This window comes from Mastacembelus armatus, chromosome 16 (assembly GCF_900324485.2).
Source record: "Mastacembelus armatus chromosome 16, fMasArm1.2, whole genome shotgun sequence".
NCBI lineage: Eukaryota > Metazoa > Chordata > Actinopteri > Synbranchiformes > Mastacembelidae > Mastacembelus > Mastacembelus armatus.
Window position 1 is genome coordinate 15,405,805 of NC_046648.1, and position 12,119 is coordinate 15,417,923.

The window sequence follows — 12,119 nt, forward strand, 5'->3', positions numbered from 1 at the left end:
AGCTTAGGAGCTTTAAGAAAAATCTCTCAGAAGTAAACTTTTTTCTCGTTTTTTAAGAATAGTAAACCACCATGATAGTCTTCCCTAGCAGTCTTTACGTTTCTGCATTTTTATACTTTGGATTTTGATGGAACTTGTTAACTAATGCCACTTATTTCCTATACTGGCCTTCCTTTCATTCAGAGGTTTTTCTTTTATTTGCTGTTTCTTAATTGACTGTTATTATTTATTTCCTCTTTGATTCTTTCATATTGTGTATATATTCTGTGTACTGCACTTTGGCCAACCCTAGTTGTTTTAGATGTGCTTTATAAATAAATTGACAGTGAGCTTGCCATTTTAGTAATTAACACTGATTAGTCACAAAAACACATTTGTTAATATTTGCATTAATGAAGCCCTTTTAGGAGGCTGGATGGGTTTTATGTAAATGTTTAGATTTAGCTGTAATTATTATTTAAATGTAAGTATTTAAAAATCCTTTTGGTAGAGGTATGCAGCATGGCCTAAAATGGGAGCCCAAGGCAAAAAGGAGCTACGTATCAAATCTCCGTGCATTCCACTTCCTGAACAATGCATATAGTCTATATAATTCCTATGCCAGAATATTTATCAGTACACAGTTTAATGTGCCAAAAGCTGTATGAGTATTCAGCCCAATATTCATGTTAGATGAGTGGACATTTAATTTAAATACATTGATTTTTGACATAAAAATATATTCAAACCTGAGATAATACAATACAATAAAACTAGTTTTGAACTCAAAAGCAGAATCCAGTTTAGGGCCCATACCTCAACAATTCTACATTTCTATTTACAAATAGGAAGCCTACCTGCTTTGCATAATAATCCAAATTTACTTAATGCTTCTGGGGGTCTTCCCTTGATTCTTTGATCTTTCTTTGGAGCACACAACCCTAAACATGATTAATCAGAGTAAACAACAGGAAAATAGATGAATGACCAAAGCTTTTAATCACCGCTTTTGTCACCTCAAACCTTTGAAGAATATATGGAAACTGAAAAGGTGAGATGTGAAAGATGTATTGAACAAAATTATATACAAACCTAACCTAAGATGGTATGCTGGATGCAGGCCTTTACAGTAATCATGTTCAAGTTTATAAACACATTTCAAATGGACATAGACTATAAAACTGCTTTTATGACAAATATAAATAAAAATATGTATTTCAAATGTATTTTAGTTATGAGATAGAGCTGGAGAAAAAAGAGGATACAATTAGGACTCTTGTTTCTCTTTTCTTTCTTTAGCTTATCTAAAATAGGAATACACACTGTGAAAAGAACAAATATTGTTAGATTGATACGTGCCTTTTCCCTGCTTGTGTCTGTTAATGTAATTACCAGGGATGTCCAGACAGTTTCTCAAGGGCACGGGCTCACTACAGAGCTAATTTAAAATATTACAATTATTAATAAGAAATACTTTATGAAAGCAGTTATCTTTTTTGATCCTTTTACTGTCTGTCCTTTTTAATTTTTTTTGACACATTTTTCATCTTTACCTTTTACCAGGTTAAGTAAAATGGTTGCTAACAACACTTGGGTCAATGACTGACTGAACTAAAGTGTCAGCAGTAAATGATGCAACCCAAGACAACCTATTCTAATTGTTAGTCGAGCCATTTTGTATAAAGGCTCATTGTGCAATGGAAATATAACATTGTTGCACATGTAACTTACCAACACATACTTTGAAATAGCGGATTTCAGTTTGTAGCATATGATGATGACAAAATCAGTGCAGAAGGCCAGATGAACACAGGTGCTATTCAGAGGCATTCAGGGATGACAGTGAGTGTAGATCACTCATGTTTTAGAAGTGAGATATAATATACAGAATCCATCCATCCACTTCATATTATGTTTTTGGACTGTGGGAGGAAACCGGAGTACACCCACAAAAGTACAGGGAGAATCTGCAAACTCCACACAGAAAGGCCCCTGACGGGTTGTGAACCCAGGCCCTTCTTACTACAAGGTAACAGTGTGAACCACTCAGCCACCATGCTGCATCACACAAAGTCCAATACAAAATTATTTCACCAGAGTGTCTAATGGCAGGGATACCAATCCTTTGACTTTAGTGTGATGCATTTGTATTGTGTATGTTCCACAATACAATTATTTATAAATAATAGTAAGAGGGACACCTGATTAACTGTGACAGATACTGATTACACATAAACTCCACAGACTCCACAAATGAGAAAAAAATCACTCTGAAACATACAAGATGTGGCTAAGACCCCAAACCATCAGTTGCTCCTACTTCGGCGTGCTTAGCATGACAATCAGTAGCATCAGTAACGTTATCTTAAAAAGGGAAGAATAAACTGTATCCCTGTGTGGGGTAGTTTAAGTGGTGCTGGCCTTTTTACAGTGACATTAGCTCTGAAGTGTAAAACAACACCCAAACAATGCAAAGTAGTTACAATATTCTAGCTAGCTTAGGGATCCCTCCCTCTGGAGCAAGAAATAACTTGTGTTGTTGAAGTGTATGGTTTCAGTCCTCTCTGCCTCCCTTTGTTCTTCCTCATTTTCTTCTTCCTCTTTTTCTTCTTCAATTTGTAGGGGTTTTTTGAAATGTGGAGGGGCACAGGTCATGAGCGCCTGTCCTTCTGGTACTGGTGGGGCAGAAGGAGGAAGCTGAGACGAATTACCACACTCGGTAATGACATTCATATGGTGGAGTTTAGACATAAATCTGTCCTTATGTCTGAAATGAAAAATGAGGTTCAGAGGAAAAAGTTGACTTGCAGCACTGAAATTAAATTGCAAATTGAAGTTTGAAATATACAGGAAGATGTCACTTTACTGGCCATTGTTTAACTTATGGTGTAATCTTAACCATTTTTTGTAGAAAATAGTCTATATATATGACTAAATTCAGATTTTAAATATAAAAACATGTATCATCATTTTTAAAGTCATTACTACCTGAATATGTAGACAGACAAAATGAGTGAGAAGAGAAGAAATGGTCCGCAGATCCACAGGTTGTGATATAACACCATGTCACGAACTGAAACAGGAACTGTTATAAACAGAGTGGACACTGTGAGAAATCCCAAGGGACCAAAATAACATCAATACAAGTATGTATTTTGGTGTGACTAAAATTGTGTGTGTGTGTGGGTAGGTGTGTGCGATAGGTGTGTTGAGCCATGTTTCCTGTGGCTTCTTTCACTGTTGAGACTCAGTTATTATGATGACATGGTTTCCTGTTAAAACCCAGCGGGCTAGAGGGGATTTTCAGCACAAACAACATTTAAAATTTCTATCGCTCTACTTATTTCACTTGTATTCCTCTCTCACATACGCAAAGCTAATTAACCACAATATGTTACTGTCTGCTAGTTATCTTACCTTGAGTTGTAAAATCATCTGTCGACCCCTCTGTTACAGATAACGTAAACTGTTAAAGACAGTAACACAAGATATAATGTGAGTTCCTGTGGGGAAATGAAAGAGTGATAACATAAATAATTTCCTATAATTAAACACATATAATTCCTCTTACCATTGTGGTAGACACATCGCTGAAGTTTGGATCTGAGGAGAGACACATTCAATTCAATTCAATTCAATTCAATTTTATTTGTATTGCGCCAACAATACACAATACAATCATCTCAAGGCACTTTATAAAAAAAAAAACAAAAAAACCCCAACAAATTCCTTATGAGCGAGCACTTGGCGACAGTGGAGAGGAAAAACTCCTTTTAACGGAAGAAAAAACCTACAGCAGAACCTGGCTCAGTTTGGGCGGCCATCTGCCTTGACCATGGGTATGGGTGACCACCTGTATGGTCATCCATACAGATGTTATCAAAAACCCTGACAGGCATTTATCAAGACACTGAAATGTGTAAAAACACATTGTGATAGAGCATCCCAACGTGAAGTTAATGTAGATGATCAACAGGTAGATATGTAGACCTTCCTTTGTTTTGTGTTTTCATTTTATGAGCTCTAGAATATAAATTCTTTCGAAAAAAAATCTCACGTTGTGAAGAAGATCTGAATGGAAAAAAAACTATTCTGGTGATATAGGGATCCAAAAAAAGCCTATCTTTTTTTCCGAAGGGTGTTTTAATTCGTATAAAAACAGAAGGATAAAAATGACAAGCAAATAAATCTATTTCCCTATAGTAAAATAATATTTCTTTTAGTTTTAAAAAAGTTAAACCATCAACTACAGCATTATGCAGAGTTAGGAACCAGATATGAAGAATGTAATAGAAATCAAATTTTCATCAAAATATCAAAAGTAAACAAAACTAACTAAACATTTTCCTGAAAACCTTTTTTCAGTCCAGTATGGAACATCTAGAAGACCGCATGTATGCACAATGGGTAAAGCCGTTCAGCGAGGAAAGTAGGCTATGTAGTCCACGTATGAGAGGATGTTTATTTGGACTGCTTCTTTGGAAAAGCTAGTCATATGGGAAGGAAATATGAGCCCCACCTCCAATATTGTTATGACTATTTTTGTGTCCAGAGTTGATCATGTGTTACTCAGTTGCTATAAGTATTAAATTTCAGCAATTTACAGGACCACTTAATTTACTTTGCTTCATGTCTCTAAACCATATAGTATGTTTTTGTTTACTACTACTACTAATATATTGCTGGTTTTTGTATCAGTGTATGTGTATTTGTTTACCTGTCCAACTGAAGGCTTTGACAGGTGGACTCCAGTCACTCCAATGACCATCATATTCCTCCTTAGTTCTGACCTGTATCAGGTACTCAATGCCAGTCAGCACATCATTGATAGTGTAGGAACATCCATCACTGACCTCTTTGATCTATTTGGACACATACAGAAAGACAACATCACACTGTCATGAGCCAGTAATGAAATAGTATAGCTTTAATCTTTTGCAGGCTAGAAGAGTCAACAGTGCATTGGGGTACCTAGTGTTAAATGTAAACACATGCATTGAAATTGTATGTAGGCCTTTATCCAACCCCTTGTCTGCTGGTCTACCAGTACACACCTGATAAAATATGGACATGAGAGGCTGATATTTGAGCTCATATACAAGATAATAATAGCTGTCTTGTGGCTTCCAGGAGCTCGGGAAATTCCAGGTGACCTTAAGGCATGTTTCACATCCCTCCTTCTGTTGCACTTTTACATCTGAAGGAGGGTTTGGCTTTACTGTGGCAGAAAGAGTGAATACAGGTTAGTAAGTGCAGCTTCAATGTTGTGTAAGAACAAATATGTCAAACTAAAAGCTAATGCTGACATGGCCAAACCGGCATTGACATGCCCACTTACAAATGTCCAAAGGTATGAATGGCAGCATGTTACTTATGGCACTGCCTGCGATGTTCCTAACACAGAGGTAGGCCATATGAAGTATTCTCAGGTCGTCCTCATTGTGTTCCAGAGCGCACCAATAGCGGGAGAGCCGAGATGAGTATGAACATGGCAAATTAAATTCTGTGTCTGTTGATCTGACAGATAGTAAAAGGTGAAAGATAAAGAAAGAAAAAGAAAATGCACTTATTCAGAGATGGGAGAAGAAGTTTCAACCCTGATGACACACAAGTGTAGAACATACAGGTGTGAAATTAGTGTCTGTTTTTACCTTTTTCTTAAAACAAGGTAAGCATCAGGCTGTCTGCTAACAGGCTTCTGTGGCGCCCACTCACAGCGGATCTTACTGCTGGGTGACTTTTTATAGCAAGACAGTCTGGGATTCTCAGGAGGCTCTAAAAGAGAGAAGACAGGCAGGCATACTGTACATTAATTTGTAAGTTGTTTGCTTTCTTGAATACCTACATCAATTACAGATCACTGTTAGGCATTCACATGGAAGAATAAGGCTAAAACTGATTATTTTTGTTTATTTAGTTGATCAAACTGCTGGTTATTTGTATTACAATATTAACAATTTAAAAACAATGACATGTGCCCTGCTTTTTCAATCCTAGATCAAAATTACAACAGATAGAGAAATAAATCCTCACATATGAGAAGCTGGAAGTAAGGATTTAATGTAATTTTTCCTGAAATTATTTAAATGAACAATCACATCAGAAAAGTTATTTTTCTTTCACTAGGTCTTTTTCATGTAAGCTAGTTTGACATGTCAGAAAGCCACATGTACATGACATTTTTAGACAGGGCCTATGCTCTATGCTGCTTCACCAGTTTCAGGGGAATGTCATTGTATATGCTGGCTCACTAACATGTATGACCAACAAATAAAGACAGAACAAGTTATGATGAAAGAAGAGATAACATATGGTATGCCCTGGCCTCCAGCACTACTGTAAAAAACCTTGGAGTTATTTTTGACCAGGACATGTCCTTTAACTCACACATAAAACAAATTACTAGAACTGCATTCTTTCACCTGCTCAACATTTCCAAAATTAGGAACATCCTGTCTCAAAATGATGCAGAAAAACTAGTCCATGCATTTGTTTCCTCAAGGCTAGATTACTGTAACTCATTACTATCTGGATGTCCTAATATCTTAATAAAAAGCCTCCAATTAATCCAGAATGCCGCAGCCAGAGTCCTGACAGGAACTAGCAAGAGAGATCATATTTCTCCTATATTGGCTTCTCTTCATTGGCTCCCTGTAAAATATAGAATAGAATTTAAAATCCTTCTTCTCACATACAAATCCCTTCAAAATCAAGCTCCTTCATACCTTAAAGACCTCATAGTACCATATTATCCCAATAGACCACTTCGCTCTCAGAGTGCAGGCCTACTTGTGGTTCCCAGAGTTCTCAAAAGCAGAATGGGAGGCAGAGCCTTTAGCTATCAAGCTCCTCTCCTGTGGAACCAGCTCTCAGACTGGGTTCAGGAGGCAGACACTCTCTGTACTTTTAAGGCTAGACTTAAAACCTTCCTCTTTGACAAAGCATATAGTTAGGGCTGGCTTCAGGCAACCCTGAACCATCCCTTAGTTAGTTATGCTGCTATAGGCCTAGACTGCCCGAGGACCATCGGTGCACTGAGCTCCCCTACCCTAACCCCCCCCCCTTCTCTCCCACCTCATATATATTCCACCATTGAATGTTACTAACCTTGTGCTCTCTCTCTCCCCTAGTTTGTGCTCTCTCCCTCCCTCTCTCTCTCTCTCTCTCTCTCTCTGTACCTTCTGCAAGTGTCCCTGGTCCTGGAGCTGTTTATCGCTGATGTGCAGTTACTGGCCCCACCAACTTGCAGTGTCTATTTGTTGTTTATTGTTGCTGTTCTTTTCTCTCTGCTCTATCCACTCACCCCAACCGGTCGAGGCAGATGGCCGCCCAAACTGAGCCCGGTTCTGCTGGAGGTTTTTTTTTCTTCCGTTAAAGGGAGTTTTTTCCTCTCCACTGTCGCCAAGTGCTTGCTCATAAGGGAATTGTTGGGTTTTTAGTTTTAGTTTTTGTAAAGTGCCTTGAGATGATTTGTATTGTGATTTGGCGCTATACAAATAAAATTGAATTGAATTGAATTGAAATTCAAATCAACACCTCAGATTTAACTGCTGTAGTGACTCACCTGTAACTATGACTTTTAGGGAAAATCTCACTCTGCCTCTGTGGTGACAGGTGTAGTTCCCAGAGTCTGTCACTCTGACTGATGACAGAGACAGCATAGTCCCTCTCCTCTCAAAGATGATTTCTCCCCTGTCTCTCTTTGCCTTTTCCACTGCTCTCCCATTCCACTTCCACTGAGGGCTCGATGTTATGCCTCGTGTTACCCTTCTTCCATCTGCCCCTTCCTCCTCCTCTTCATCTTCCTCATAAAAACCTTCACCGTCCATCTTTTCAGCCTCCAAGTCAGATTCATCCTTCAGCGTTCTGCTCACACTGGTTGGCTGGCCCATGTGAGGAGTGGGAGAAGCTGTGTATCCTGTATCCGTATGTCTGGGAATTCTGTTTTTTCCTGTCACTGTACTGACTTTTGCCTCATGGCCCTCATTTATAGCATTGTTTGTATTATGTTTGTTGTTTCCAGTGGTAGTAGGTGCAACTGAAGAAGTCTCTCTTTGGCTGGTGCTTGAGTTGTTTCTGGCAATGTTGACCTTTACTCCATTCACCATTACTTGGCCTCTGCAGGTCAGAACCAACTTACTGCCTGGGGATAAAACCAGCACTCCAGGGGGAGGATCTGCACAGAAAAACAAACATAAATACAAACACAACAAAAACAAACAAAAACTTCTACAAAATGATCAGTTGCTTAGTATTGGATGCAGTTGACTAGACACAGCACAGATAGGATGCAGTGTTGCATAATCAAATCTACCAACTCTTTGTCTACTTCCTCTTTTAATGTGCCTGTCCTTATCTTTTTTTCTTTCCCTGTGCTAAATGTGTCATTTCATACATATTGACATTTCAAATATTCCCCCTAATTATTCTAGTTTCTGCCTTCTAGTTTCTGACTAATTATTCTGCCTTCACTCAGATCGCCCACATTTATGTTATGACTTAAGGCTTAAGTTGTGTTATAGCATCCTGTCTGCACTTGACATGACTGGCTTAAGGCTTGCATTACAGTTTTAAAGTTGTCTCCTTTTCCCAGTTCCCTTGAATCAGTTATGGAAAATGAAGCTTCTGCAACAGAGAGAGGCCAGAGCTGTGATGGTGGCTGTTGAATTGGTTTAAAGGCTTCACATATATAAAAAGCTCTCCGTAAAGCCAGAACTGCATACTATTCATCACTAATAGAGGAAAATAAGAACAATCCCAGGTTTCTTTTCAGCACTGTAGCCAGGCTGACAAAAAGTCACAGCTCCGTTGAGCCCAGTGTTCCCTTAGCTCTCAGCAGTGATGAATTTATGAGTTTCTTTACAAATAAAATCACAACTATTAGAGATAAAATTCAGCAGATGCTTCCTATACCTGCAATAAATGAATCTTTTACTACAGTAGCTCTTGAATCATCTGTAGGACCTCAGTTATGTTTAGACTGCTTCTCTCCTATAGATCTCTCTGAATTTACATCAGTAGTTGCTTCATCGAAATCATCAACGTGTCTCTTGGACCCCATCCCGACTAGACTGCTTAAAGGCACCCTGCCATTAATGAACTCATCTTTATTGGACTTGGTAAATTTATCTCTAGTATCAGGCTACGTACCACAGGCCTTTAAGACTGCAGTAATCAAACCTTTACTCAAAAAGCCTAGTCTTGATCCAGGTGTCTTGGCTAATTACAGACCAATATCCAACCTGCCATTTATTTCTAAAATCCTAGAAAAAGCTGTTGCTAAGCAGCTATCAGACCACTTACACAGGAATGAACTATTTGAAGATTTCCAATCAGGATTTAGAGCACATCATAGTACAGAAACAGCACTGTTGAAAGTTACCAACGATCTTCTCTTAGCCTCAGATAATGGACTTGTTTCGATACTTGTCCTCCTAGACCTTAGTGCAGCATTCGACACCATTGACCACAACATCTTATTACAGAGACTGGAGCATGTGATTGGTATCAGAGGAACAGCGTTAAAGTGGTTCCAATCCTATTTATCGGACAGATTCCAGTTTGTTCATGTCCATGATGAACCTTCCACACGAACAAAAGTTAGTTATGGAGTTCCACAAGGTTCTGTGCTAGGACCGATTCTGCTCACCCTGTACATGCTTCCTTTAGGATATATCATTAGGAAGCACTCTATTAATTACCACTGCTATGCGGATGACACTCAGTTATATCTATCTATTAAACCTGTTAACACAAACCAGTTAACCAGACTTCAAGCCTGTCTAACTGACATAAAGGCTTGGATGACCAGTAACTTTTTACTTTTAAACTCGGAGAAAACAGAAGTCATTATATTTGGGCCTAAAAATCTCAGAAATAACTTTTCTAAAATTATAGCTACTCTAGATGGCATAGCCCTGGCCTCCAGCACTACTGTAAAAAACCTTGGAGTTATTTTTGACCAGGACATGTCCTTTAACTCACACATAAAACAAATTTCTAGAACTGCATTCTTTCACCTGCGCAACATTTCCAAAATTAGGAACATCCTGTCTCAAAATGATGCAGAAAAACTAGTCCATGCGTTTGTTTCCTCAAGGCTAGATTACTGTAACTCATTACTATCTGGATGTCCTAATATCTTAATAAAAAGCCTCCAATTAATCCAGAATGCCGCAGCCAGAGTCCTGACAGGAACTAGCAAGAGAGATCATATTTCTCCTATATTGGCTTCTCTTCATTGGCTCCCTGTAAAATATAGAATAGAATTTAAAATCCTTCTTCTCACATACAAATCCCTTCATAATCAAGCTCCTTCATACCTTAAAGACCTCATAGTACCATATTATCCCAATAGACCACTTCGCTCTCAGAGTGCAGGCCTACTTGTGGTTCCCAGAGTTCTCAAAAGCAGAATGGGAGGCAGAGCCTTTAGCTATCAAGCTCCTCTCCTGTGGAACCAGCTCTCAGCCTGGGTTCAGGAGGCAGACACTCTCTGTACTTTTAAGGCTAGACTTAAAACCTTCCTCTTTGACAAAGCATATAGTTAGGGCTGGCTTCTGGCATCCCTTAGTTAGTTATGCTGCTATAGGCCTAGACTGCCCGAGGACCATTGGTGCACTGAGCTCCCCTACCCTCCCCCCCCCCCCCCCCCCCCCCTTCTCTCCCACCTCATGTATATTCCACCATTGAATGTTACTAACCTTGTGCTCTCTCTCTCCCCTAGTTTGTGCTCTCTCCCTCCCTCTCTCTCTCTCTCTCTCTGTACCTTCTGCAGGTATCCCTGGTCCTGGAGCTGTTTATCGCTGATGTGCAGTTACTGGCCCCACCAACTTGCAGTGTCTATTTGTTGTTTATTGTTGCTGTTCTTTTCTCTCTGCTCTATCCACTCACCCCAACCGGTCGAGGCAGATGGCCGCCCAAACTGAGCCCGGTTCTGCTGGAGGTTTTTTTCTTCTGTTAAAGGGAGTTTTTTCCTCTCCACTGTCGCCAAGTGCTTGCTCATAAGGGAATTGTTGGGTTTTTAGTTTTAGTTTTTGTAAAGTGCCTTGAGATGATTTGTATTGTGATTTGGCGCTATACAAATAAAATTGAATTGAATTGAATTGAATATATACTTAAAAAATGTTATACTCAATCCTGGGCATAAATAACAAGGATTATTAAAGTGCAGGATTTTTAACATTGTAGAATGACCAAAGTCCCATAACCCCCTGCAACAAACATGACCGAGGTTAAAAACACATTTATAGGCAAACAGATTTGGCAGCATGTGTAAACAGAGAACCTACCCTGAATTAAACAATTCAGGGTCCTCCTTACTGAACTCAAAAATGAGAAAGAATACAATAAACAATAATAAATAAGCAAACCCAACTTCAGACAGGTCCTAACTGTAAACACCCTAAATCTAAGCTTTCACAAATCTTTACAACAGGAAGGTAAATATAAATGATTTAAAACACTGGTCGATGTAGCCTACAGTATTTATTAACAAAAAAAACTATTTGGAAATACCTACAAGTTCTGAAAATACTGTCTGCGAATTATGATCGTGACAAAAATAAACCAACGTTGGGGAAACTGTAAACAAAGTTAAGTTATTTACAAAGCATCGTGACCTGATGTAAATAATTAGTCGGGTTTACAAAGTAGGACAGTTTATTGTGGAAACTTACCTTTTCTGTGACAGCTTCCATCGAAAATGCTGTGGACCTGTGCCCCGCACAGAATACACAGCAAAGGGAGAAAAATCCGCATTTTGCGCATGAATCTCCCTTTACCGAGTCATTACACCATCACCTCCAGGCGCCCGGCATCAGTTAAAAGATTGTCTCCCGTCAAACTTTCACACTCGCGAAGTCCTACAACTGACTGTGGCCCACTACAGAGCCAGCTAGTTAAAGCACAGTTAACCGGTAGGCGTCCTCTGGTTGCAGCAGTCTGCTGACCGTAAGACCCGTTATTGTGAAATCCCAGTGCTCTTCCCCTTGTTCAGCGTCGTTACACAAAGGAAATCCTCCTTAGCGTATAAATAAACCCACCATGAAGCCTTATTATAGGATTTCTAAAATAAAATTCATTTAAAAAATCTGCATGACCCAGCAAATCTATGTTGTTTAAATTTCTTGCACTGCTGA

At 39.0% G+C, this 12,119-nt stretch overlaps 1 protein-coding gene across 2 annotated transcripts; it reads right to left on the bottom strand.

Moving 5' to 3' along the window:
- Nucleotides 1-955: 955 nt before the first annotated feature.
- Nucleotides 956-11,917, bottom strand: il6r (interleukin 6 receptor). Of its 2 annotated transcripts, XM_026317658.2 has the most exons (10): nucleotides 11,658-11,917; nucleotides 7,544-8,155; nucleotides 5,631-5,754; nucleotides 5,318-5,496; nucleotides 5,034-5,197; nucleotides 4,697-4,841; nucleotides 3,551-3,582; nucleotides 3,397-3,445; nucleotides 2,968-3,064; nucleotides 956-2,746 (listed from the first exon to the last, which is right to left on the bottom strand). In XM_026317658.2, the coding sequence occupies exons 1-10, from the start codon at nucleotides 11,746-11,748 to the stop codon at nucleotides 2,473-2,475; spliced, it is 1,767 nt and encodes a 588-aa protein (XP_026173443.1). In that variant the 5' UTR covers nucleotides 11,749-11,917; the 3' UTR covers nucleotides 956-2,472. The 2 variants fall into 2 exon arrangements, with proteins under 2 accessions (XP_026173443.1, XP_026173444.1); XM_026317659.2 differs by lacking the exons at nucleotides 956-2,746; nucleotides 2,968-3,064 and adding an exon at nucleotides 3,079-3,269.
- Between the last annotated feature and the right edge of the window lie 202 nt (nucleotides 11,918-12,119).

Bases quoted from the DNA above. Each gene is read 5' to 3' on its own strand.
- il6r (XM_026317658.2), bottom strand. From the start codon at position 11,748: ATGCGCAAAATGCGGATTTTTCTCCCTTTGCTGTGTATTCTGTGCGGG. The intron at 3,583-4,696 runs GTAAACAAATAC...GTCTCTCCTCAG, and splicing joins CAAAGCCTTCAGTTGGACAG to ATCCAAACTTCAGCGATGTG. The intron at 3,065-3,396 runs GTAAGATAACTA...TGTTTATAACAG, and splicing joins AGATGATTTTACAACTCAAG to TTCCTGTTTCAGTTCGTGAC.